The following is a 27,572-nucleotide window of genomic DNA, read 5'->3' on the forward strand; positions in this document are numbered from 1 at the left end:
CACTGCAGCATTCCATTATTCTGTTTTATATACAACTTTACCAAATCAAGGAAGAAATTTACTTTATCTTTTGGAAAGATCATTTTGGTATATATAAATTTTCTAAGTAATCAAGAGGAACTTTTTTACCAAATTTCTGCCTCTGTTAGGCAGCTTGTTAACATGAAGACTGACTGCATCCGTGACTCATGAACACATTAGATTTCTAAAGTCACGCATTCTCTGTGGGGTACTGTATAATAATAGTACATGTCACGCCACCCTTAGCCAACTGTTCCATTTGCCAAAGATACTTCATAATGCTTCCTCCACATTGAAAGCTTTCAAAAAAGGAAGGGATAAATCATATCTAAAACATCTAGTGAAGATGAAAACAACAATGAAAACATCAACTGTCTGGATACACTTTGTGCAGAGGAAAAGAGGCAAATTTATCATATTACCACTTCTGGCCCACACAGATGTTAATACACACATTCCCAAACAGACATACTGCAGTACTCTGCAATTCTTGCTTTGGAACCCTGTAATTCTTGCTTCCAGGTTGAAGACAAGATGACAGACTCTCTCCCCCCAACACAGGCAATGGACTGACAAGCTTACTTTCTTCTGTGCAGGGAAAGAACTGATTTTCCTAACTGATGCAGAACCCTGAAGTATACATCTGAGAAATGTCCCTTATGGCTAGAGAAAAGGTACAGATATAAACAATGCTAAAAAGAGAGGGTAACATTTACCAGCATGAATGGCTGTTAGGGAAGCATTCACAGCCCTTGGTACAATCAGACTAGCACGCAGAACTGAGCAAAGCAGAAATTTGACCTCCAATAAGCAGCTGAGCAAGCTTCCCCAGTAAAAAAAATAGCCTTTTGGCACAAGGCTTTCATAAACACTGAGCTAGAGAGTAATGCTGCCTGTACTGTACAAGTTGGAATGATATCCCTGTGCGTGAAGATACATTACCAGAACGATTAATTAAATGCAAGTCTAAAGTACTATGCACATTCTCTTCCATTTGAGCCACAAAACAACCACCTCCAATCCATAAAAAGCAAATCTAAGGTCCTGGTGGCATTACTACCTATTAGTCAGTAACCTAGTTGCCATACAACAAGAGTTGTAGTGTCTCAAAAACCTAATTGTACTTCCAGACCCAAGCAAAAAACCTGGACAGTGCAAGGTTTCTTCTTAGGAAGAGAGAGGCCCCATATACAAAAGAACTTAACTAATCTCATATCCAGGTCAGGAGACAACAGGGTTGCAACAGAGACCTCTGGCTCAGTTATAATGTAGATCAGGCTGATGATGGGGTCTTTTTATTTGTTTGTTTCAGCTTGCACTATATTTCACGCTGCCCTAGAAATCTGGGAACATAATGGTACCTTGTCGAGTATACAGCCTGGGGTACAGGAAGAGGTCACACAACGGGCCTCTCTTTGCCATTTCCTAATGCTCCCCTGTCATTTCAATACATGAGGTTAAATTACTCCAGAAGATTTCCAACAGGGCTTCTATTGTTTGCCAATCAAGACCAAGATACAATGGCATTCATTCATGTTCAGACCAGGAAGGCACTGATGTTTTGTGTAGAGTCTCACTCTGGAGTTTTGGAGACAGCTTGTAGGAAGACGGGGTTCCAAACAAACAAACACTGTCATTTTTAAACCGATACAATGGGTTTGTGACTACACTGCTCAGATTCCAAACAAATTAAAAACAAAACAGGACTTTACAAACAAGCCCAAGAGCTATTTGCAGACTGATCCATTTGTTGAGATCCTGTGTTTCGGAAAAAGCTGCTCACTGCCATCATATGCAAAAAGATGGTACTTTAATAGTTAGAGAAATACACGCTGAAAAAAAAGTGGAAAACAATCTATTTTTTTCAAAGACAACAATCAGAGTAAGATCACTTTTTCTTGTTTAGTTTTTAAAGTACCACTTAGTGTTTAGCCTCAGTACGTATACTGCGGAGGAGGGCAGACACTGAGGTCTCCAAAGTGCACTTTATGTCGGGTCACTTCATGTTATCTCGTAGTTAAGATCATGAGGTTTCAGGGTCTTTTTTTGCGCAACAATTTACAAGAGTCTCATGAGAAAAAAAAAAGAAAAGAACAACACAGTAAAAGTCCAACAGGAGAAACTCTAGTCCCACACACCTCTTCACTGTTTTGCTTTTTCTACTTCAACACTTGCCAGAGCAAAGACTTTGTCCCCAGATCCTAGGGAAGCAAACAGAAAACAGATTGTTTTTAAACTGGAATGGAGACGAGGAGATAGAGAAAAAACATACAACATTAGCAGGGAATGTGTTTCTGAGCGGTTATTTTGTGGTATTTTATGTAAGACAAAATAGCACAAGAGTAGGCTGGGAGCAAGGAATTAAGCTTGTACATTGAAAACAAAAAGCATTTTGCATGGAACCGGTTAGAGAGGCATTATTCTGGCTTGGACTAATTAATTATACAAGGACCTGAAAAAAATGTGGCCATGAGAAGAGCTTCAGGGACAAATATACCTGGAGTACAACTGTCCAACTTTCCCAGGACTTTTATACTACAGCCACAAATAATCATTCGAAGGCTAGGACTCAGGATTCAAATTCATGCTCATGCATTGGCCTGACCTGGGCCCTCATGCACCTGCCCCACAGTGATTGCTCCTGCTCCACTGGAAGCAAGTGTATGACAAAAGAGGGAAATGAGAAGAGAGGTTTATGGTAAATGCTTCTTTTTTTTAGTTTGAGGAAAAATGTATATCAAAAATTTGTTCAGTAGGGTTCCTTTTTTCCTCTCCAATACAGGTCTAGATGAAATACTAGACAAGAACATAGATATGCACCATTTGCTGCATCTTAAATGTACTATCAGTTTTGCTGCTAGATTATGAGAATGGTGGCAGAAAAAGCCTTTTACTATTGTTAGTATTGCCCACATAATCTCTAGGCCCAGGGAAAGCAGCTCCTTTCAGGAGTTCTGGAGAACTAGAAACCCCAAACAACTTTAACGCTAAAAATTCTGCCTTTTTATTAGATATACTGTAGTTCTCCAAGGCCTCCACCGTAAGTGGGACACTCAATGGTTTAGTCCATGTAAAAATTTCTCCACTTTGCTTTAATTTTGGTATAGTATTTAACTACCTCTACTTATACTCTAGTAGGAAGTGTACATCATACTTTTTTTTTTTTTAATGGCATGAATATTTGGTTCACATTTTCCCTTTTGTATCAGGACTCTCACAGACATTTTTTCACTAGTGTGTGAGGATGTTAAGATATCTGCATGTCAAGACTACGAAAAGACTTACCAAGATCACTAGAGACTCTTTCAAACTGGCTGAGGGCCGCACCTGCATTGCTTGACAGGAAAGTCTCATCATCTGCAGTCAGCTAAATCAAGAGAGAGATGCAGTTGTGAACTGGATACCTTAACTGCACCTATTTTTTTTGCTTTTTAAGGATATAGTCCATCCATCCATCCCTGTGCTTATATGAAAGATTTCGGGATGTACGACTTGCAAATCTGCTCTGCTTTGAAAATGATAGCATTATCTGTCTGATGTGAATGCAGATTAAAGTGCTAGTGAAAGGTTCCAAATTAATTTTCATAGCTGTGAACATTTTCTGTCCACCTAAAAAGACCCCATATGTCCTAGAGCTGTCCTCATAATAATCCTGAAAACCTTCTAGTTCTACGTATATGTATTTTGGCTCATATGCAAGGCACTCTGATGATAGTGCTAGAGATGTGATATTAAGCGCCTATGATAATGAAGTAATAACATGAAGTTGGGAAAGCCAGAAAATTCAGTTGAGACTTGCTTCCCATTTAGTAACCCTCTAAAGCAATATATTTTTAAAATAACAAAACACAAACAGATGCTCTAGATACCAACCTCTCAAACTGTTAACTATCATCATATATCAATTTGTCCCAAAAATGAAGTATGATGCCTTTATTTTGGAACACTTAAGATGCTCTCTGTTTTCATCCCTATTCATCTACCAGCCTCAAGGACCAACATATATAGAGCCACAATTCTCCTGGAAGAGGATGACTGTTCAGAGTTCCTTTCAGAGTCCTCTCTATATTATGTTACTGTTAAATCAACCAGAGGCAATGCTTTCTCCAGGATTTTCCTTGCCCTCTGAAGAATTCACAGCACCTTGGTACTTATGGAATAGAAGACTGGGCCTAGAAAATTGACCCAGAAACAGTACTTGTAATCAGATAAGTCTGGAAAGGCTCTATATTTTGATTTAAAAAGGGGGGGAAAAAAACACTTTCCAAGTGACAGTTTATACAGAGAAAACTTCCAAGACAATACACGAGGCACAATGAGCACAGCAATTTTTAATAAACTGACAAGGCTGATTTATGCCAATGGCAAAAATCGAGTGTTCATGAAATACTTAATTAGCTGAAGAAGAGAAACATTGGATACAAGTCAGGAAAGTAATGGGGGAGAGCAAGATTCCCTTTGAAACATTTCAGGCTTCTTTCCAGACTTTAATTCTTGAAAATATATACAAAATATTGGGTAAACACAGTACCTTAGCAAGGCGGAGGGGGTGAAGGGAGGGGGAGTGGGGCAACTGCCCATGCATTGAAGTGAAGGGGCGTCAATAGGTGCTGCCCAGCTGGGCAGGGTGCAGGACGGAGCTGTGAGCAGTTCGGGGGGGGGGGGGGGGGGGGGGGGGCTCCCGTTGCTGTGTGCACTCCCGGGCAAGCGTGGGGGGAGGCATGTGCCCCCTGGGTCTGTGCATGGGGCAAGGACAAGCTGCTGCTGTGGGCTTGCCCTGGGCAAACTTCCTTGCTATGGTACTGGGTAAACGAAGTCAACACTGGTGACTAACTAGAAGCACACCCTGTTAAGTTCAAGTGAAACAATTACATAACTTAGCCCTGCTGCACAATTAAGTTTTTAGTTCCATTTCAACCCCAACATTGACCAACCATAGCACTGAAACATGCTTAGCCCTTACGCTGCACTTCATTTCAAAGCAATGTGCAAACATTTAACTAATCCTCATAGCCCCTCTGTGATGTAGGTTCATCATTATTTTAAAGATACTAAGAAAAAGAGATCAAGTGATTTAGCCAATGCTTCACGGTTGATCACCGCTATCTGAGGTTAGAACTGCAAAGACACTGAGCATTACTATTCTGTCCAGTCTTCCACACCCTGGAAATTCCTGTACACTTTCAGAGCATTTCAACACAACACCTAAAATCATACCAAATGGAGGACTTAAACTACAAAATGTCTTTTAAAGCTCAGGGCTGGAAATCATTTCCTCCTCTAGCATTCCTCAGCCACCCAAAAACGCACTTCAGATTTCTGTTTATTTCCTATAAGACTTGATTAAATCACTAAGGTTCCACCTATACTTTTGTTAATCGCTGCTGTAGCCAACTGGCATCTTGGATGGTTCTAAACATGATTTGAATCCATACGAAACAAAGGAGCCTCCTGGATCCTTAAGTTCAGTCCATTGTGCTCACAGATGTTCAGCCCTTTTTCCTGTATACTCGCCAAAAAAAAAAAAAAAATCATCTCTCTCAATAACCATTCTCAGTAACAGATCTATTACAGATCCCTTCGAGGTTAAAATGGGAGTTAAGCTGGGCCCTTGCAGAATGGGACAAGACAGCTGATAACAGACAGTCAGGAGTAAGGTGAATTCTCTAATGAATTCTACTTTGCATAGGTGTTCCTGCATGCAAATGGTGGTTGCCTCCCCGGTCGGACACTGGGGGGCGGCGATTGACAACCAATGGTCAGTGCTGAATTGGTGAGGGAGCACCTAGAGCAGCCAAATGTCTTAAAGTCAGCAGGATCGGACAGACTACACCCAAGAGTGCTGAGGGAATTGGCCAGATTCATTGTGGGACTGTTGACAAAGGTATTTGAAGATTTGTGGTGCTTGGGAAAGGTCCCGGAAAGCTGGAAAAGGGCCAATATGGTGTCAATCTTTAAGAAAGGGAGGAGGGAGGATCTGGGAAACTATAGGCCAGTCAGTTTTACCTCGATACTGGGTAGAATTTTGGAAAAAATCATCAAGAAGTCCATTTGTGAGAGACTGCCAGAAGGCATGATGCTGAAGGATAGCCAACATGTTTTCATTGTGAGCAGGTCATGTCTGACCAACCTAGTCTCCTTCTATGATCAAGTAATGAACCACTTAGATGTAGGAGACGTGGTTGATGTCATATACTTGGATTTTAAAAAGGCCTTTGATATAGTCTTCCATGATGCTCTTATACAAAAAAACTGGGGAATTATGGGTTGACAAAGTAGAGTCAGGTGGGTTGGGAATTGGTTGAGGGGTTGAACCCAGAGAGTGTTAGTAGACTGGTCTGTATCGTCTTGGTGGGAAGTGTCCTGCAGGGTTTGGTTCTTGGCCCTCTGCCGTTCAACATCTTTATCAACGATTTAGATAAGGATGTCCACAGATGACAGCAGGCTGGCCAAGTTTGCAGATGATACTAAGTTATTGGAAAAAGCAATCATGCTAGAGAATAGTATGTGCCAAGAGGACCTGGACAAGCTGGAAAGGTGGATGGAGTGGAACCGGATGCAGTTTAATAAGAATAAATGCAGAGTACTTCACCTGGGGAGAAGTAACTAGTGACATGAATATAGGTTAGGAGGAGATTATCTGGCCAGCATGAAGACTGAAAGGGAGACCTCAGGGTTATGACTGATCACAGGATGAACATGAGCCACCAGTGCAGTGCTGTAGTCAGAGCTGACAGCAAACTGGGATGCATTAGCCAACGCGTCACAAGCAGAGCTAAAGAAGCAATACTTTCTCTCTACCTGGTGTTGGTGAGACCCCAGCTGGAGTACTGTGTCCAGTTCTGGGAGCCGCACATCAAAAAAGACATGGAGAATCTTCAAAGGGTCCAGAGAAGGGCCACAAGAATGATTAAGGCCCTGGAGGACAAATCTTATAAGGAAAGACTAAGAGATCTGGGGTTGTTCAGCCTGGGGAAGAGAAGACTGAAGGGGGACTTGGTAGCTGTCTATAAGTATGTAAGGGGTAAATATCAGGAGCTGAGAAAAAAAAAAAGCTGTTCACTAGGGCACCCCAGGGGAGAACAAGGAGCAATGGCCGTAAACTGTTAAAGGATGGTTTCAGGTTGCAAGGAAGAACTCTTTACGGTCAGGGTGATTAGAATCTGGAATAGACTTCCCAAAGAGGGGGTGCAGTCCCCAACCTTGGAAGTCTTCAAGAGGAGACTGGACAGACACCTTGATGAAATCATTTGATCTCAGCAGTATTCCTGCCCAGAGCAGGGGGTTGGACTCTATGATCTTTCGAAATTCCTTCCAGCCCTTAATTTCTATGATTTAAGGAAGGCTGCATCGCTCCAACACTTCTCAATATTGCTTACCATGATGCTATATCTGGCCACTAACAAGCTTCCAGTCAGAGTGGAACTAAACTACTGAATGGATGGTAAGCTGTTTTCTCTCAGATGATTCTGAGACAAAACCAAAACGACCCTGACCTCAGTCAATCATCAAGCTCCAATATGCTGATAATGCTGTAGTGTGTGCTTGCTGACCTTCAAGCAATTGTGAAAATCTTTACCGAGGCATCCCAAAAAAATGGGACTGATGCTTAACATTCAGAAAACTAAAGTCCTCCATCAACAAGCTTTCAATGAGCAGTCCCCATCTCCAGTAATTCAGATTCATAGTCATACTCTGGAAAACACTGAATATTTCTTGTACTTCAGAAGCCTTACAGAAGGCTGACACTGATGAAGAACTCCAACGTTGTCTCAAAAATAGAAGTGCAGCCTTCAGATGCCTTCAGAAATGGGTGTTCAAAGATTACAATATCAAATCTGAAACCAAGCTCATGGTTTATCAAGCAGTCAGGATCCCCACCTTACTGTATGGAGCTGAGACCTGGACAATGTACAGGAGATATCTCAAGCTGCTTAAATACTACCATCAATGCTGCCTGCAGAGGATCCTTCGAATCCAGTGGGAAGACAGACACGCCATGGTTAATGTCCTCTCACAAGCAAACACCATGAGCATTAAGGCGATGATCATGCAACGTCAACTTTGCTGAGCTGGTCACATCATCCGAATGTCCGAGGCCAGATTCCTGAAGCAAGTTCTATTCTCCTGGCTCAGTCAAGGCGAACGCTCAAGACGAGGGCAGAGAAAGTGCTTCAAAAGATATCTTCAAGACCAACTTGAAAAAACACAGCATGGACATCAACTCGTGGGAGATCGCCCAGGACCACCCCAAATTAAGGAAAAGTCTGCTGCAAGGATCTCAGTACTATGAAACCTTATGACGACAACAGGAGACGGAAAAGTGGAAGCAGCAGTAACAGTGTGTCACAGACTGATTCAGGAACTCAGAAGCACCCAACCCGCACAGAAACATGTGCCCAAGCTACATCTATCGATCCCAGATAGGCCTCGCTAGCCATCTTTGGACCCACAGATAGGACAATTGCAGAAGACAATCATCCTTGACTGCAAGGGATTGCTGATGGCAGATAAAAATGCGATGTATTTGTATTTCTAGAGAATGTGGGACTTAATATCTAAAAAAAACTGTAAGGAGAGAAGCTCATTTTGTTTTATTAGAAAGTGGTGTTACTGACTCTTGCAGGAAAAATAATGATAAACATGCCTCAGGATGTTAAAAAAGTTTATTATTTCAAATGCATGTAATTTAGGCTACCTTGCACTGCCTTAACATATTAGAGGCTTAAAGTAACTCTTCCACGTCTTTCTTCAAAACCTTTCTAAGCATTAAAATATTCTGGGAAACTTCAGCAATAGAATTATATTGGAGGAAAGTAGCTGTAATAACTGTAAATAAGGCTGCCTAAGATACTAGAATTCATATGAGATTTCTAAAACCAGAGTGCTATTAAAGGAAAACAACAAATGAATTATTATTCAAGTAACAGAGCAGCAAAAAATATACTGAGTCACTTAAAAGCTTTTGTGTATGTGATACTATGAGACTGGATGGCACTCTCAGGGGAAACCACTCCTTCTGGAAAGCTGATATACAGGTTATTAAACAGAACAAACTATATAGCTATAGAGGGACCATTTACTTCACAGGCTGGCAACAAAAAGAATTATTTGCTTCCCTTCCTCCCTCTAGTGGTTAAAGCAAGGGATTAGCCAGAGCTCCAAAATTTCCATGACTCAAGAAGGCAAGCCTGAGCAGGTAACTTCACCTCTCAATTAACTTTGCTCACTTGTCTAATGGGGATAATGCCTACCTTTCAGAAGTGGGGCAAGACTTAATGTGGGTTTGACCTTTAATATTTACTTCCAGATGGATGAATAGGCAGTTAATAAGGAGGAGACTAGTCTTGTAGCTTGTTATAAACAGGTACAAATTGATGGTACTTATACATGATGCACTCAGGAGACACAGCAAAGAGCAAGGTAGTAATTAACCACAAATTAAAGGGTCTATATATGCACACAGTATTATTTGCTGTGCTCACTAATGTATACTCTTTGGAAGGGGTGGTAGTATTGAAACATAACATATATTTTGTACCATGAGGCTTGTTTTTGATTTCCATGCTATAATTGCATTATATTTCATGCAGACATGTAAATTTCAGCTAAAATAATTATCTGGTTTATTGTTGCTTCATAGTTCAACGAATGACAGCTACCAATCCCAGTACTGGTACCTTCTCTCCGAGCTTCCTGAGGGCAGTTAGGATTTCCACCTTCTGTTGCGTGTAGAGGTCTCGTCCCAGTTTCCCAACCATAAGGTCTCGGTCCATCTATACAAAGTAAATCCAACTGTATAAAACATTGAAAGAGACTAAAGAGCCAACAAATGGATTCTTTAAAAAAATAAAATAAAATTCTGTGAAATAATATATTATACAAAATACTTGTGAAATTAAGGAACTAAAATCTGGGCAGTATAAAATTTGCTAACTCTTCCTCATACGGCTCTGAAAATACTTTTCAAACCTAACCTTAGCACGCATGGCTGTCCCCATCTTAGAGCTTTTCTGGAAAGTGACAGCCATTACTGTTAAAATGTAGGGCCATGTTCTGAAAACCAACATCCACTAAAACCTAGGATAAGAATGTTACACTTCATCTTATACTTGTGCCATACTTAGAATTTGAATACAGATTTCTGAAGAAGTAAGATTAGTGCACCATCCAGCACCCCGGTCAGGTTCCAGTGTCATGGTGGTCTTCCGGTTTTTTTTATCTGAGAAACTGTCAATGTTTCTGCATCCCAATTCACTACTGGTTGCCAAATTTTTGTGTAGGGGAGGGAGGTAGAAAATGCTACCTAAAATTTTAGTTTCTGCCCCTAAGAATGAAGTAACAGTTTGAGTATGACCAGATTCTGAAAGATAACAGACAATACTCTGTCACTTTCTGGTGTCAATATAAAATTCAGAGGCAATGTTAATTTGTGCAGATTGGAAAGGCAATAATCTAACCAACTGCAACAAATAAACCTACTGGAACAAATAAACCTACCTCAGCCAGCCTTGTCCGTAATTGCCTTGGCTGTTTCTTTGCAAACATTCTAATGACTTCTGGAGTTTTAAAAGCCTGGCTGATGGCAGCTTGTATAGCCTGGAAAAAAAGGAAACAAGCAAAAGAATGAGCACAGCTAGAGCAAATGCTATGAACCACAATCACATTACACTGGTTTTACAAGGGCTAGAGAGCATCCTCACTATCCTCTGCTGCAGCTGACAAGAGACATTCAGCTTTTTGTTTGCATATCCATGCACAAGATTGAGGGAAAAACATAACCCAAAAAGCAGGACTTTTAAAATTCACTGGCTAATTGAAATAGAAAACACTTCTGAGTTCCTCAGTAGCAGAAATTAAAATGTCAAGTTCTTATGATCAGGGCTCGTGGTAGAGATGATATCTTTTATTAGACCAACAAGATTTTTGCAAGAAAAATTCTTTAATTGCAAGCTTTTGGGCACAAACACCCTTCATCAGGCACTGGAGAAAAGACTAAAAGTTCTCCTGGGTAGAAATGAAAGTTCACATGTCACAGGATTTCACAGAGGAGAGAGTAGATGGAAAGCTCCTCTGGGCAGGCAGTTTTTAACTGGTGAAGTCTCTCAGCTTGACTCATCCCCTGCCTGCATGGCAGCAGTGGAGCTGGTGGCACGGGGTTGTGCCCCTCACTGCTGCCATGCACACAGGGGATGCATTGCCAGGGCAGCGTGGGGCTCGCAGTGACAAACAGATTTGCCGCATGGCCCCGCTCTGCCGGGTCATACCCACCCGGCTGTGAAAGCCCCAGGGGAGGGCAGCAGGGTGGGAAGCCTAAGCCCGCAACTGGAACCCTGCACCCACCCCATATACAGATCTGGGGGGCACAGGTCCCTCCTGGCTCCCAGGAGTGCATGCAGCAGGAGGAGCTGCCCCCCCCACCTGAAACCGCAGTAGGCAGGCAACAGGGGGGAGCCAGGCTCCATGCTCTGCTCCACTGCAGCAGGCACCGCCTCCTGCTTGGGGCAAGTGGCTGTGGACCTGGATCCCTGGCCCCACAGCCCTGGCAGCTGGAGGTCCCCTCCAGCAAGGTTGGAGATGGCAGGGGGTTATCAGTGGGAGGCAAGGGACACGAGCAGGACTGGAGGATTTTAATCAGAGATTTTGGGGGTTTTAATCACAGAATTTGCAATGTTTTATCAGGGAAAACCAGGATCCCTGGTTATAATGCCCTTAAACATAAGCCAGGTGAAATTTGTGAACTATAGATCAGTTTCATTTTTGTTATTCAGACCTTTCTGTGGAGTATCAATGTTGATAACAATTATATAACCATTATCCTGATGATCAACAGTTTCCCAAGTATCTTCAGAAGAAGGGCCTAGACGTACTCACTCATGACAGGACCCAGAAATATAAGCTGGGTAAGTGACCGACTTTCCTTCCTTCCACATAGGGTTCTGCTCCTGTTAGGGAGTAGCTGGGCAAGATCTAGAGAGACAGCACCTTTCCTTCTCCCAGCAGATAAGGTAGGACTGAGTGTGTTGTCCTGATCATAAATAGCAGGGTCTCCCCCAACATTGTTCCTACCATACTCCAGTAAATGGTTGTCTGCAATCAAGTTACACAGCTCTCTTCCTATATATTTTATGCTCCTGAATCTTTAATGGGTGAGCTTATAATTTAAAACTGGATACAACTGATAGATACTCAGTGGAATATATATTTTGCATACACAGATGTGTACGCATGTATGTATTAAACAGACAAATACCAGTATCTAGGTGTCAGAAAAACTAGCACATACTTGCACCCTATTTTATAAATCAGAAGTCCTTTAGGAAGTTATCAAAGTGATTTATGAATCAACCTTACCAGCTGCATCCCGCTGAGTTCATCTACCAAAGTCATATTTCCAGACATGATCTTCTTCAGTGATTCATTGAACTCACTCAGCTGTTCTAGGGTTTCTTTTTTGGTTTCTTCATACTCATCTGCATCCAGTTCCTCTCTGAAAGGAGAGTCGAAAAGCTGAATCAACTCACAGAATGACCCCCCCATCCCAAAAATTACTAGTAATCTAGTTATCAATTACTGACTGCATACTTAGAGCATATGTAACACCCTTCTCATCTATAGTACTTGCACTAAGCCACTGATCTGGCTCTTTGCCCATTAGTTGGGCCAAGAATGAAAAATACAGCAAAACTGTATTTTGGACACTATGCATAAGGGAAAAAGGGTATTTTATAAATCAAGCACCAGAGTAGGGAATCTTGCACTTTTATATAATGCAACATATCGCTCTTTTAGGCTTTTAAGTTCCAGCCTTTTAGAAGGGACCCTCAACATTTTACTTTAGAAAAACTAACATTTCTTCTCTTTCCATCAAGTTATTTTAACCGTAATATAGTTCTAAATAAGTTAAAACAAGTTAAAATAAAATAATTAATTAAACAAACAAGATGGTTTTCAGCCCATCTTCAGACACAGGGTGAAGGTTTCCAAACTTAAAGCTAGTCACAAAAAGGAAGGAAATGAGGTGCAGGACTTTGATACGGCTGAAGCTCAGTAGTACCAAGGGCTCATTTCAAGAATGATTATGAAGTGGCCACCTCCAAGAAGAGTACAGTACCCACATCTGAACATAATATTACACCCCAAAAAGTGCCGAGAAGCATCTTAGGCAGTGGTCTCCAACCTTTTTAAGTAGATCACCTTTGGCATTTAAAAGTAACCCAAGATCTACTGTGCGGTGCTGCTGCCACCCCCTCCCCCTCCTCCCCCCCCAGCAGGTAAGTCTGTGGGGAGGGAAGGCGGGGGGCAAATTAAGGCAGAGGGAGAAAAAATTATTTGGGGGCACACCTCCCCAGCAGTTAAGTCCCACCTGGCCAGGGCCCCACTCAATTTACCCCTGCTCCTGCCTCTGTGGCACTGTCCCTCACTACAGGGGCCTCAATCTAGCCCTCGCCCCTTCCCTCCCCCATGGACTGACCTGCTGAGCTGGGGCACACGCATGCAGGCACTCAGCCCCCCACCCCAGCCTCAGATCACCTCCAAGAAGCTTCAAGATCTGCTGGTCTTAGGTATATTACTTCTATTTCTACATCCCAACCTGTTGTTGGCTTTTTCTGCAAGAGCACAACCCTATTGATTTAGTCTTTGATCCACCATAACCCCTCAGTCCTTCTCTCCAGAAGTTTAGTTGCAATCATACTCTCTCTTTAATAAATACTACTTCCTTCTCTCCCATACTTTGCCTAATTAGGTCATGTGCCGCTTGAAACGAAGACTCTTACTACAAGTATAGTGCCTAACAATGGACTCCAATCTCAGTTGGGGCCTTAAGCTTATGGTAATATAATATAAATTATTACTTCTCTCACTTCCTTAAAGAACTGTACTTTCAATCCCAAGGTATGAGCGCAATTTCTGCTTTCTTGCTTGCTCTTCACTTGTCTCTTATCACAGCAATCTTTTCTCTGGCTCAGAAAAGATGAACACTACTTCCTTCAGAGCAGGGAAGGGCAATTATTTTGGCTAGAGGGACACTTAACAAAGCTCTGGTGAGCTGTTGAGGGCCAGACACAAAATCTTTCAGAAGACATTTTAACAAATTATAGATAAAAAACAAATCATATACTAAAAATCAAACATCTACTATAACATATTTAAATTTTATTTCAAATATTTTTTGTGTCCTGATTTATGTGATTTTGAGTCGTGTATAAGGAGGTAATTGCATAATAGCTCAAAACAAAGTCACACTCTTTATATTGTGTGTGAGGCAGGATGGGAGGGGGAAAATGCTTGTGGGGGGCTACCCACTGGCCAAGTCCCAGGAGCCAGGTGGGGGTGAGGAAAGGGAGTGGGGGAGATGGGACACATGTAGAGTTTGCTTGGGCAAAGCCATCCACCTCCTCCCCTCCAGCCCATGGCTGCCCTGCAGTGTTCCACATGGAGCCAAGACCTACTCACTCTTGCTTGGGGCAGTCCATGACTGTCAACAGCCCTGATCAACATGCACAGCTTCCCAGTAGGGCTACCCATGGTGTGGCTGCAGCCATTCAGGTACTGGTCACCTCCCCCCCTCCTCCCACTGCACCACTCCAGACAGCAGGTAGTGCAGGGAAATGTAGCAGCTGTGGGGATGCATGTCAGGCAACATGCACCCAGCCAGGTAGGGGGAAAGCTGCAGCAGGGCAGCTCCTGCCCCAATGTGCAAGGCTCCAGCTCCAGGCCACCTTCCACCCACTTGTGGCTGCTCAACGTGCCTGGGGGGGTGGAGTGGGTGGCAAACAGCCAGGAGCTGGAGCTGGAGCCCCATGCCCTGGGGCAGGAGTCTCCCAACTGCAGCTTCTCCCTGACCTGGCCTGGCATTTGGTGCCCAGAACACATCCTCTCAGCTGTCATTACCTTCCCACACTATCTGCTGCTCAGAGCACAGTACAGCAGGAACAGGAAAAGGAAGAGCAGCTGGAGGCAGGGGGAGCTGAGCAGTACCCTGGCAGCTGCAGCCACACCAAGAGCAGCCCCACTGCGAAGCTGTGCACGCTGGCAGGGCCTGGGGCTGCCGAGAGGGAGTGGGTGGGGCTCAGCCCCATGCAGAGTGCCACAGGGGTAGCCAAGAGCTTGATACAGTCAATTGATGGGCAACCACCCATGGGTTCAATCCAATCAGTTGACAGGCCTTATTTTTGCCCAACTCTGCTCTAGGGCCTATCAGTGACATGCCTTGAGTTGGCTAAGTAGACCATGGAGGAGAACACAAACATTTCAAGTGGCTTGGCAAGTCACTAGCTCCTAAATATACACAGGTGTACCTGTCACCTGGGAAAGCATGTTCCAGGTGGTTCTCTAGTATTTCATTGGCTATATCAAGGCACAAAGACTCAGTTATCTGTGTTAGTCTGAATGACAGTAACATATTGGTCTATTGAACGGCTCCTGAAAGGAAACAGTAAAGCCATATTGTTACGGCTATTGAGAACTACTGAGAGAGAAAACATCAGAAACACACTGCAGAAAACATTCCTGAACTGGCATGGACCCAACAGACTTTCTCCATCTAATCTTTATAAATTCATTAAGAGTTAATACACAAGGACATCACAAAGTCTATTTGAATGTATGCCAAAGTATGCACACAACCAAACATCTGATTAAAACTAAGGATAGGTATAAAGAACTACATAATTTTTGAAAGACAGCAAACACTAAGAGTTTGCATTAACTGGAAAAAGATGCAACATCTTAAGTCCATATTTTATTCATGAGTTTGAAATCTCCAAGATGATAGTAAAGAACATTCCTAGCCTCCTCCACTTTTTCTTTTATTTGCATAAGGGAAGCGAAACATTCGCTTGAATTTGTCCTGCATTGTTTCTTCTGGGCTTCCTGGGCTGCTTTATACACAAGGCTCCAGCGAGGATTCTACCAGAAAACATATTTGCACTTAAAAGGGAGACACTGCCTTTTATTACCTGCATTCCTCCAGGTCTTGCAGCTGCTGCATTAATCTGTCCAACTGCTCTTCCAAGTTCTGTTTTAACTTACTAGTCTCTGTTGTTCCTCTTGAAGCCATTTTAAAATCTTTGCATGGGAAGAGCTCACCTATAAAACAGAGGGCACATTTTATTGATATGAAGACATTTTTTCTCAGTGGAAATTGAAAGGTAGTGTTGACAAGCATGGCTTCTATACCAGAATAAATGTCAGCATACACTAAGACTATGCTTAAAAGATGATCCATAGACCGCTAGCAGCCTGAAGCCTCCTGCCTAGGAATATCCAAAATAAAATATCTTGAAACTGTAAAAGTAGACTAGGAAGGAACAGGTGGCACGATGAGAATATTCTTCTCTTTGCAGAGCGGTCCAAGTGGAAGAGTTCAGCAGGCACAGTACAGACAAAATAGAACAACATCAGAAAGCAAAAAGAAATGACTCAAGTCAATCTATGCCTTAGAGCACTGAAAGCATCATTTATATCTCAGGAAACTGAAGACAACCTTTAATCATCTATTTGAAAATTATGAGAAAGGGAAAACCCTAGGCTTGAGTCTGGATGACATTCATAAAACAAAACCTAAAAACTTTCTATGTTCCTACCAAATTTTCACTTTTTAAAATAATTGAGAACAAGGTACCCAAGGCTACAAGAGTCACCGCTCCCGTGTCCACGATCAACCCAGAATCATAGCAAAGTAGGGCTGACAGGGACCTCAGGAAGTCGTCTGGTCTAGGCCTGTGCTTTCGGCAGGATCATCCCTGTCTAAACCATTTCAGACACACATCAGTCTACCCTGCGTGGACATCCCTTGCCAGTTGCATCTCAGTTTGTGCTTTAGCCTTCCCGATTTTCTCACGGTATGCTCGTGCAATACTTATTATACTCATCCAAGCGGCCAATTTTTCACTCACTGTAAGGCTCCTTTTTGACTTTTAACTCGCTGAAGAGTTCACCGATTCGCCAAGGTGGTCTCCCCACCCTTGGTACCAGACGGCCTGAGAGCAGGGGCCTGCGGGCAGCTCTGCTCCCGCCCCCGTGACCCCGGCCTCGCCCGCCCACGGCTCCCTCCCACGTGGGGATGCGGGGAGCGGTCGCTGCCCCAGCCTGCGACACCTCAGCAACGCTCCCGATGCGGCCCGCGGGCCTCCGATTCTCCCCCTGCCCCTCGGATCGCCCTGATTCCTCACGGAGAAATCTCGGCTCTTCTCTCTTCCTTGCCTCCGGGTAGCCTGGCTCCGTCCTCCCCCCCACCGGACCCAGGCACCCACGGAAGTCCCAGCCCGCCGGCCGCGGCACCGCTCACCTCGAGCGGGGCGGGGCGGGGCGGGGCGCGGCGGCCGCCTCAGACCCTGCTCGGCTTCGCGGCGCGCAGGGGAAACCCGCCCGAACCCACGCCCACTTCCGGTCGGGGGGACACTTTCCAGCAACGGACCGCGCGCACTTCCGGCTGGGGGACATTTTCCAGCGCCGGACCCTCGTGCAGTTCTGGCCGGGGGACCGTTTTTAGCGCCGGACCCGCGCTCACTTCCGGCCAGGTGCGTGCGGCCCCGGGAGGTCCACCAGCGCGTGGTAAGCGGCGCGCGGGGTGCGGGGGCACGTGCAGGCGGCTCGTGGGGCGGTCTCGCTCCTCGGGGTTGGGCTTCTCCCGGGGGCTCCCGGAGCCCGATGGGCCCGGCGCTGATGGAGCAGCCCCCAGATATCCAACGGGGTCCGGCTGGAAATGCCGTCCTGCGGCAGCGGGGGGAGGGCGGCTGTTCCCAGACCCTCAGCCTGCCTGGCAGTGCCCAGCTCCCGTCGTAGAGCAGCAGGGCTGGAAGGGACCTCCACAGGCCCCCTGCCTGAGGCAGGGTCACTCCTCTCCCAGCTCTCCCCTACAAACTGTCACCTAAACTCTTCCTAAGATGGCCATCAACCTGGGCATGACAGAGACCTAACACAGGTAAAGCAGGGGAACCGCTGCCTCGATGAGACATGGTCGGTGAAGGCCCAGGGGGTCCATGGAGGTGGGATTGTTTCTGGGGTGTGCGGGGCTCTTCTGAGAAGCGCCGGGCCCGGCGGCGACGTGTAGAGGGTGCACGGCATATGCCTCCCCTGACTCGGGAGGATGGCCGGGTCCTAAATCGGGACCCCGTCCTGTACGCCCGTCACCTGTACGTAGTTCTTTCTCTCTTGGGACGTCCCACTGGCGTTGGCATGAGGGTTGCAGGAGCAGATTTGACAGTCGTAGATCTGTTTGTAAACGCCCTCAACAAAACAGTATATACCTGACGCTGCTCTTGTTGAGAGACACTGAGGTAAGTAAAACAGACTGAAAACGTACTGGTAGCTGGTCGTTTTCCAAAGAACAAACCCAGATCTTGGTCCTACAGTATAAAATCACGACCTTCTAGAGCTGTGGTTCGCAATGTCTTATTTTGTACCAGGACCCATTTGTAAACGTCAGTGGCCAGTCCCGACCCAGTGCCCCTCACTCCTGGCCCGCTGCCCCCAGTGTGTGGGGCAGGGGGTGGGTGTGTGGGGCATGGGAGGGGCCCCCAAGCAGCCCTTTGCACACTGGAGCTCTGCCACCCTACAGGAAAAAGCCACAGTTTCCCATGTTTTTCTCCTTTAAAGGAGAATCCATTTTTAAAGTTGTTTGATCCATTTTTAAAGTTTGTTTGCAACCTTTTCACATATTCTTGTGTCCCACTTTTGGGTCATGACCCACAGGTTGAGAAATACCGTTCTAGGGCCTATATACCATTCTGTATGCCTAGTCCTGATGAATTTGAATGTTAGGAGGATTGCCAGAAAGAATGAATGGCACATTGGCTGCTGCTGCTTTTTTCAGGGGGGAAAAAAGGAAAGAAAATTATCTTTACCATTGCTCTTTCTTCAAAATGAAGATGAGCTGAACGTGTGGCCTGGGAGCCACTGCCCTTTTAATGGGAGATCTGAGAAATACGGTGAGTGGGTAGGCACGAGTGAACACAAGGGTGAGTGCACTAACCTATGGCAAGGATGAAAAAGTGATCATTTATTTTTGTTTGGAAGATGCATGATTGGGAAGGAGAAAGAGGGGGAGTGAAAAACAGAACAAAACACAAAAGAAGGGGAAGAGGAGGACAAGGAATGCATCCTCATAACATTCAAAGCTATTGCAATATTTCCCAGGTTTGCTTTATCCCGAAAGGGAAGATGCCACAAAAAGTGCATGTGTAACAGTTTGGCAGACATTTTCAGCATTTTCTTGTGCAGATGCACATGACAATTTCAGAACAATATGGGATGGGCTTACTGAAAATGTTGGATACGTAAAACATATATGTGCCTCCATCTGTTGTCACTGTCAATTTTCCTACTGGAAAGTAAAGCTAAATGTTTGGTTAAAAGAATGTGGCAGTGAAAAGGAGTTTTTATGGGTATTAACAAATGGAGGTTTTGTTAATACCCATTAAAATATGTAACGGGTGTACTAATTCATAACAAAATGTATTATTAGTTCCAAGCAATTTATTATGTCGCTTAGGCTACAAACAGACATTGCAGGACAAACTGTGCATGTGTTTGTCCTGGAACAGAAATGTTCCAGGATTGGTGTGCCTACACATCATCCTTCCAGTCAGGGATTTGGTAGCGGCTGAATGATTTGCTGCTTTTCTGCCATTGATCCCATGGTGCGATCCCAGGACAAGCATTCAAACATACTTTGTGATATCCTGGGCCAAACCGTTATCACATCTTAGCACTTTGTGAACCTTTTAAGGTTTTGTCCCAGGACAGTGGATGTGGACATCTGAACAACTGCACTCTGTCCTGAGATAAAATGACTAATCCCAGGACAAATGTGACTCTGTAGCCTTATGTTAATTCTATAGAGAATCTCTCTGAGAATTAATTTTCTTTATACGTTCATTTTGATTCCTTATCTCAGGTATCATTAGGGAGATTTATTTTCTGTGTTTTATTTCATAGCTGGTGTGAAGATAGAGTTGGATGTTTATGAAACTGCTCTAAGCTTTACATCCATGTAAGAAGCTTTTTTTAGCTGTGCATACCAAGGACTTGGCTTTTGGGGGTCTGAGAGGATAAAGAACAAAGAACTGTTGTTACTGTTACAAGTATTTAGAGGTTGTGGCCATGCTGGGGTGATTCAGTACACAATAGTGCCAGATAATACAAAATCAACAAAATTACACAGAATAAATTACTTGAGTGGATATTCTCTTTTATATGGGTTCATTCACCCCTCCTGCCTGGTTCATTCTTAAATCTTCTCTCCCTGGAAGAAATTGTGATTGCAGTGTAATGAGTGGATAGAGTTGGTTTTGTTTTTGTGGGGGGAGAAAAGGGGAGGAGGGAGAGGTTCCTTTTGCACAAATACATGTGCATTGCTCTGTTTAACTTAGAGAGGAAGAAGTGCGCCTTTGCGTTTTCAGTGGAGGACATGGAGGTTTATGGTAGCTTTTACTTTCCAGGCAAGTGCGTTGCACAGTCTGGCATCAGAGGCAAACAACAGGTGTCTCCTGCAACAGCTCCTAGTGGTCGATAGTTTCATTATGCCTCAGAAATGGACATTTTTACTTTAGTCGCCATCTTGGCTTATTAAATTATTTTTTAATAGTCTTGAACTTGACTTGGTATTCTGTGGAAATGCAGCATAGAGAGTAAAGGGCGGATTGGCACGCTCCCAGTAGCCTGTGTTACTAAGGAGACATGCTGCCATGTTCTGAATTAGTTAGAGCTTCCTAAAGACTGGTGGCTGCATGCCTGATTTTGAAGATGACAGAAACCTGTATAACTTAAACCTGGTCACTTTATGTCAGGCGAAAGTGGAGACTTCCAGCCAGCCAGAAGTGAGAGAAAGCATTACTTATAGACACTTCAACAGGAGAGCTTAAGAGTGAGACAGAACGCACACAGTCCTCTCAGTTCTGAATTAAATTTTCCAGTGGTACTTGCCTAATTTTAAACAAAGGAGATGCATTATCACTGCCAAATTTTCAAAATCCTTTCTTCTGCTCCATCTTACTCAGAACAAGCTTTACTGAATGGCTGCTCATCCATGAAGGAAGCTCATTCAAGCTCTGTGCCATCATGGTGTGGTTGAAAAATCATTTATTGTTTAGGAAAACACCTACGCTCTTCAGTGACCATTTCCTTTTCCACATAGAAAAAGAAATATTCAAGAGGTCCTCCGGAAGAAGAAACTACCTTCCTGGGCCATGAAGCATCACTGTGAAGTTTAACGGGCAATTTCTTGATTTAAGAGATTACTCTACAGTATTGTCAGAACTGGCAATAAAAATTTATTACAGTATTAGACTCTTCTTCTGTGTAACCCAGCTCTATCAGACAGTTGAGAGAGACTCCATTTTAATAACATGAAACAGAGAAAAATGGGGCAAAAAGGACTAAGTGAATCTGATGTCCTGGTCCTGCCCTAGACAAGGCCCCTAATCTAGCTGTGTCAAACACTGACTCTTTCTTATTTAGAAATAATATCTCTAGAGCCATATGTAAGTTATTAAACAGAGTTTTCTCAGAACAGAATTTAATGGTAGAGACAAGAACATTACCTAAATCCAAGCTATTTTACCAGTAAATGGTGAAGCTATGGTTTAGCTTGTTCTGGAACAGAGTTGTACAATGTACTTATTTATTTTTCATATCTGTCCCTAAGAATACAATAGAGAGGCTCGTGCAAATGTCCCTAAGGCATCCAAAGTAAGAACACAGCTACACTTTACATCAGGTGAACCTGGTTCATGGTTTTAGTTCAACAGATTGTTTTAAAAATTGTTTCTAGTCCATAAAAATGGTTATTTTATACAAGCTAGGTCTGCATCCAGCACAGGTCTTTAAAGAGTTGCAACAAAGATCGAGGCCGGTGATTCTCAACCAGAGTGCCATGGCACCCTAGGGTGCCACCTGATCCTTTGAAGGGTGCCAGGAGAGGTGAGGAGAAAAGCATAAGTTCAGGCTTGTCCCTGCCTGGCCAATCCCCTACCCCCAATGCCCAGCTCCTCTGCAAGGAGGTGAGCACTGTAATGTATAAAATATATCAAGTAGTTTTTGAAATTGGGTGCCACTCAATTCACAAAAGTTATGAAGGGGGTGCCTCAAGTCCAAAAAGGTTAAAAATCACTGATCTAGGCAATAGTTGGCTTCTTTTTAACAAGTCTTTGGCAAGGGCCAGTGGTGAGAGAGAGAAAAACGGAACAGTTCCAAGTTCCATTTTAAAGCTTATCTTGATTTCCCACACGCAGTCTAAATCAGGTAGATTAATTTAGCCCACTGTTGTGTAGTAGGGCTTTTTGAAGTAAAAGAATAAAAGCTAAAAATAGTAGTATGGGCCAAGAAACTGTTTTGTAGAACACTGATGTTGCTGCAACAAGGCTGAAGTTGACTCGGTGAGCAGTTTTTTCATAATGACAGTAAATGCACACCTGATTCACAAGTACCATAAATCTGATGTATTCCAAATTGCCTGCAATGCAATATTTTAAATTAGTCTGATAGAAGCTTTTCAACATTTTTAATTTTGTGTACAAGAATAGTTTTGTAACTACAGAAGTATTTCAGGCAAATTAAACCCTGATGCCAGTGAAGTGAACTTGACAGTCCGACAATAGATGGGCCCTAAGCCTTACTAGTCTCTTCTAGGAGGTGCTAACGCATTCCTCTTTTTGCCTTAGTACATCAAGGTGTTTCCAGACTGAATATGTGTCACCTCACCCTAAGTGTACCCCAGTTGCAAAGTTGTCACTCAAGGCAGAAGGATGACTGTATCTGATCTCATCCCTTCTGCTGCCCTTGCCAGCTATACACAGCTGTGTTTCCTGAGAAAATGGTGCTGGACCACAGCTGTCAGAAGGCATTAGGAAGATGAAAGTACGCGTGAATAATCAGATCTTTCTATAAATACCTCTCAATTTGTAAACAGACACAGAGCGAGTTAGAAGCAAGTTTATGATGCAGTTTAATTGCTGCCTGTTTTTCTAGACTGTAAAATTAGCTGCCATGATGTAAAAGACCATTTGATCCCTACTGCAGAAAAAGGCACCATATATTTCTATCCTAAGATTTCTTATTATTTCCCCCCCCTTTTTTTAGAAGCAGAAAATCAGCCCTATTCAGCTGTGCAATCTGAGACACTTACTTCTTTTGAAACTGGAGCTTTGTGCATTACAAAGGCAAGTCCAGCTCCTTCCTTCTCCTGTTCCCATAGCAACTCTTCCAGCTGATGCCAGTGTAAGGTCTGCACTCCCAGCAGTACCAACCCTTCAAGTCCTGGACTGCTAACTACTTTGTGCTAATGAAGAAGAGTATTAGAAAAATTCTGCGGAAAAAAAACCCTCTTGAAAGTCCTAAAAAGTACTGACACTTCCAGAGTGAACCTCAAAGACACCAGAGCTGTTCCATTTCCATTCATGTGCCACCTGATTTTAGTATGCATTAGGAGTTAAAAATTTAGCTGTGAATATCTCTTCAAACTCTTCCCACTGTGGCTGCTGCAAGGTTCAGTGAGTTTCTTCATTATGAAAGGGGTGGGAAAGCGAGAGCAACCTTGTGGGAACTTGCCAGGCAGCGATGTTGCTGTGGAAACAATGGAAGACTATTCAGTGCTCAGCATGGAGGTTTCAAACATGCTACAGACAACTACAGCAGGAGGCTGACTCATAGCATTTTCTAGTTTCAGTGTGTCTATTTAAGATCAATTGGGAGAAGCCATACTGGGAAGCCAGAATATTTCCATGAAGAAGTACACTAAGATACATTTAGGGTTGTGGGAAGATGGTAAAAGAATGAAGTGAACAGAAAGGGGTGTGCTATACCCATATATAGATGATCAGAGTTTCTTTAGTTTCATCTACCCTGTTAAAATACTTTCACAGAAGCTACTCTCAAAATTTAACATCTAGAGTGATCATAGTTCTAGTTGAAAAGGATACTATCACACCTTGCATATACACTGAACATTAAAACAAATAAAACACCCAACTAATTAACTGGTCATCATGCATGCTGTTGGCTTACTATTTTCACTCTCTTCAATTTCCACAACCAAATTGGACAGGTCAATCTCACTTTTTTACATAAATTCAGGGGTTTTCAAACTTTTTGTGTCGGTGTACCCCAGGCGGCCAGACACAGAGCAGTGTATCCCTGGGAGCTGGATGCCAAGCACGGGGAAGTGGCACGTGGCCAAATGTGGAGAGGTGGCAGCCACTGCATGCAATCTTCCACTACATCTGGCCAAGCAGGCACATGGGATGGTGCAAAGCAGTGCTCTCTCCCTCCCTGCCTGCCCGCGTGTACCCTGTAGGGCCTTCTCAAGTACCCCTGAGTTAATCTCTAACAAGCTAACACCATAGTGCTGTTTCTAATGCTTCAGTAGAACATTTAAATACTTTTACTTAACATTTTTTAAAAGGAATTTAATAGAAGCCTTCATAGGTTTTACTTCAAACTCAAATATTTGGCCTAATTCATAGCATCCCTTATTTCAAGTTATCAACTCATATTTTTAAATACAGGTAGATCAATATAAAGGGAAAATGTGCAAAACTAATTCTACACAGAGTAAAAGGTTTTAAAAATGTGCACAAGTACCTGCTGAAGTCATGCTGCTCATTGACAACATCATAGAAACACAGTAAAGTTCAGGGATGATTTTGACCTGCGTAAGAAAGCAACTGTCAAAAAGATTTCTTGTTATCAGAATAGTTTACATGCTTGTTAGAGTTTTTAGTTGATCAGTGAAAACAGTGGCAACTATTTTAACATTATAAGTCAAGATATGAAAGTGAAGAAAATATACTAAATTCTTCTAGTTCTAATCAAATTAATTACAGGTAGGTCAATGTAATGCTAGTTTAATGTATTACTGCTCCATTCTATTTGCCAAGAAATTGAAATTTTCATCCATTCACAGAAAAATCCAGACATTATTCCCTAAATTACAGTGAAAAGATAATTAAGTAGTTGAACAAAAGTATAAACTATGTATAAGAACTGTTACTGTAGTTAATTGCATTTTATGGCTCTTCTGAAACCAAAAATTTGCTTCCTAAAATATTCAAAAGTCTCTCTATTTAAGAGCCTTCAATAATCAAAGGTTCCCTTTAGAGGAAGTAGAAATATATTTTACTTAAAAGAACATAAAATAAGTGGAATGAAGGTTTGAATACATACACACTGTGTAGCCAAAACAATAGTACAGACTCCTTGAGGGAGTGATCCACTACTAAATATGCAGAAGATCACTTTCAGCTCCCAGGAAGTAGGCTTTGTAAAAGTAAGCACTGATGGCAGCCCTAAAAAGATAGGATGAGAATAATCAAGATAACACTTGCTTTAAAGTTCATCCAGATGAAAGAGTTCAAGACAACAATCCTTCCTCTTTTGGGATGTCTTTATTTTGCTTGCCCTTTTGTAGAACTGGTCAGTATTCCATTTATCTTCTAAAAATATAGCTAGAGTATTTGTCTACCAGCATAAAAACGTTGAAAGTTAACCGCCCACTTCAGTCTGTAACCTGAAATAGCTCACCCTTATTTTCTCTTCCTGCCTTGGTATAATAACACTATTATATCTTTTTCACTTGTGTTCCTGCTAGGTCTGTTAGCAAAATGTCTGTGATAATTCATGCCTGTGAAAGTGGCCAAATGACAAAAGTGGTAGATGTGTATCGATATTCTCTCTTAGACAATGGATGTATATATTTTTTCATCTTCCATCTCAATCCTGGCAGCAGGCTGCATCAGGACACGAGAATTAAACATTTAACTGAATTGGCTGTAAAAGATCTAGAAAAGTATCTGAGACACTGCCACCCAGTTCTGGCCCCTGGAGCTTCTTACAAACTTGTGAGATCTAAATCAAGACCTGTTTCCTTGTTGTCCCATGTAGCTCCCTGTGAAATTCTGATGATCATAAACTCACCAAAGGTGAAGAAAACAAAGATGATACCACCAACCAAGCTGCTCAGAAGTGTCTGGCTGATGCATTGGGAGAAGTTTGGTCTGAAAAGCAACCTAGAGAGAACAGTTACATTTTTGATTAAACAAAATACTTCTTGTTGTACCATTTTCGTTAATTGTCTCTCATATTACGAGACAAAGCTATCAGCATTTTCAGCTATCTCCATTTATGCATTTCAGAGGCACATATGAATCTGTTAGAGAGCACTGTTTTGAGATAGCGGTACTATGTTGATACAAATCAGAGAAAATCAACAACCTTAAACCTGGGTCTGAGAACTATTAAAGTAATAGCATCTGACTCAAGCTGGATTGGCATTAGTTTTCCCTGCCAAAGCAAAGCTCCTGCTTTATCTACCAACTTCTATTTAAAACATACAATGAGGGCTGCCAGGACACCGCTAAAACAGACAGTCCACTAGAGGTTATTCTTTAACAAAAAGTAGAATACCATACTGAAGACATCTGGGATATTTGGATTACTTAAAGAGTTCTCTCACAGGCAGGACCTTAGTGGGCACTGGACTATATGAAGTTATGCCCCTCAGTTGTGTAGAGATGTCTTTTACAGCAAATGACCACACACAACCTCCTGTAACACTAGAAGTTCCCTAACAGAAGGCTACTTGAAGGAAATAGTAGATAACCACTTAGTTACAACTGCAAGAAGATTTTCCAGTCATGTCCCTTCCTTTAATGGAGTTTTCAGTCAGATCTTAAGGGGAACAATAACAGCTGCTAGCCCCCTTGTCAGGCGAGAACAAAAACTGGAACAGGCTATAATTTCACTGTAATGTCTCAGAATACTCAAATTGGTTTCTCAGGTAAGATAGCTGCTACGTTTTTTTCTCCACTGCTCTCAGAAGTCATAGTGCACGCATCAAACGTCTCAAGTCTTGCTGGTTAAACTCTTTATAAGACAACATTGAAGTTGAAGATTGTTAATTCCAAAAACACACACTACAACTTGATAGAGAAGAAAGTAAACTGAATGACATTGTAACTTGGTTGCCTGCTATGCAGTAAAATAATCCACCTAACCCACAGCTCTTATAAGGGATTACATGTAACATTAAACTCCTTAGTCCCATGTTTAAAGATAGCAAAGAACTTACAGCTGCATTTCAAAGGTGATGAGCACTCAACTACTCCCAAAATGGGTTGGAAATAATTTGTAAGTCTAAAACGGGTGTCAAACACATGGCTCGCAGGCCAGATGTGGCCTGCGGAGCCACATGAGCTGGCCTGTAGATCTCTGGACTGACCCCTTGCACCATATGAGGTGTGCACTGCTCTTGGTTCCCTGCACTGCATGTCATGCACAGAATGGACCCGGTGCTGCATGCACACAGGGAGACGGGCACGTCCTGCAAGTGGCACCTGCATCGGACCAACCCTGTATGCCAACTCCAGTGTGCACAACTAGGTTGGGGCCATATCCAGACCAGCCCTGGAGCCAGTGCACGGGCTCGTCCAGCAGGGTGCCACATGCAGCCTGCTCCCCAGATCCTGTGCAGTGTGCAGCACCAAGTCCAGCCCGTGGGCTGCACACAGTTCAAGCCCTGAGATGGGGCTGGTGCAAGCTATGGGCAGTGT

The 27,572-nt window shown here is 43.1% G+C and overlaps 2 protein-coding genes across 5 annotated transcripts in view; one reads left to right on the forward strand and one right to left on the reverse strand.

The window, feature by feature from the left end:
• Nucleotides 1–1,814: 1,814 nt before the first annotated feature.
• Nucleotides 1,815–17,418, reverse strand: LZIC (leucine zipper and CTNNBIP1 domain containing). 3 transcript variants are annotated; one of them, XM_014610415.3, is made up of 7 exons: nucleotides 17,315–17,418; nucleotides 15,984–16,113; nucleotides 12,376–12,511; nucleotides 10,522–10,620; nucleotides 9,702–9,797; nucleotides 3,307–3,388; nucleotides 1,815–2,222 (listed from the first exon to the last, which is right to left on the reverse strand). In XM_014610415.3, exons 2-7 carry the CDS (start codon nucleotides 16,082–16,084, stop codon nucleotides 2,164–2,166), a joined length of 573 nt encoding a protein of 190 aa, XP_014465901.1. In that variant the 5' UTR covers nucleotides 16,085–16,113; nucleotides 17,315–17,418; the 3' UTR covers nucleotides 1,815–2,163. The 3 variants fall into 3 exon arrangements, with proteins under 3 accessions (XP_014465901.1, XP_006276634.1, XP_019349547.1); XM_006276572.4 differs by lacking the exon at nucleotides 17,315–17,418 and adding an exon at nucleotides 17,199–17,306; XM_019494002.2 differs by lacking the exon at nucleotides 17,315–17,418 and adding an exon at nucleotides 16,923–17,068.
• Nucleotides 17,419–17,454: 36 nt separating this feature from the next.
• Nucleotides 17,455–27,572, forward strand: part of NMNAT1 (nicotinamide nucleotide adenylyltransferase 1) — a 28,953-nt gene continuing 18,835 nt past the window's right edge. Inside the window, exon 1 of one of the 2 annotated variants that reach the window (XM_019493963.2) lies at nucleotides 17,455–17,580. The gene's annotated coding sequence lies outside the window, so the exon portion shown is untranslated. Of the gene's footprint in view, nucleotides 17,581–17,613; nucleotides 17,951–27,572 lie in introns of those variants that run through there. The other variant, XM_019493964.2, reaches the window with a different exon arrangement.

Source organism: Alligator mississippiensis, chromosome 13 (assembly GCF_030867095.1).
Source record: "Alligator mississippiensis isolate rAllMis1 chromosome 13, rAllMis1, whole genome shotgun sequence".
Lineage (NCBI taxonomy): Eukaryota > Metazoa > Chordata > Crocodylia > Alligatoridae > Alligator > Alligator mississippiensis.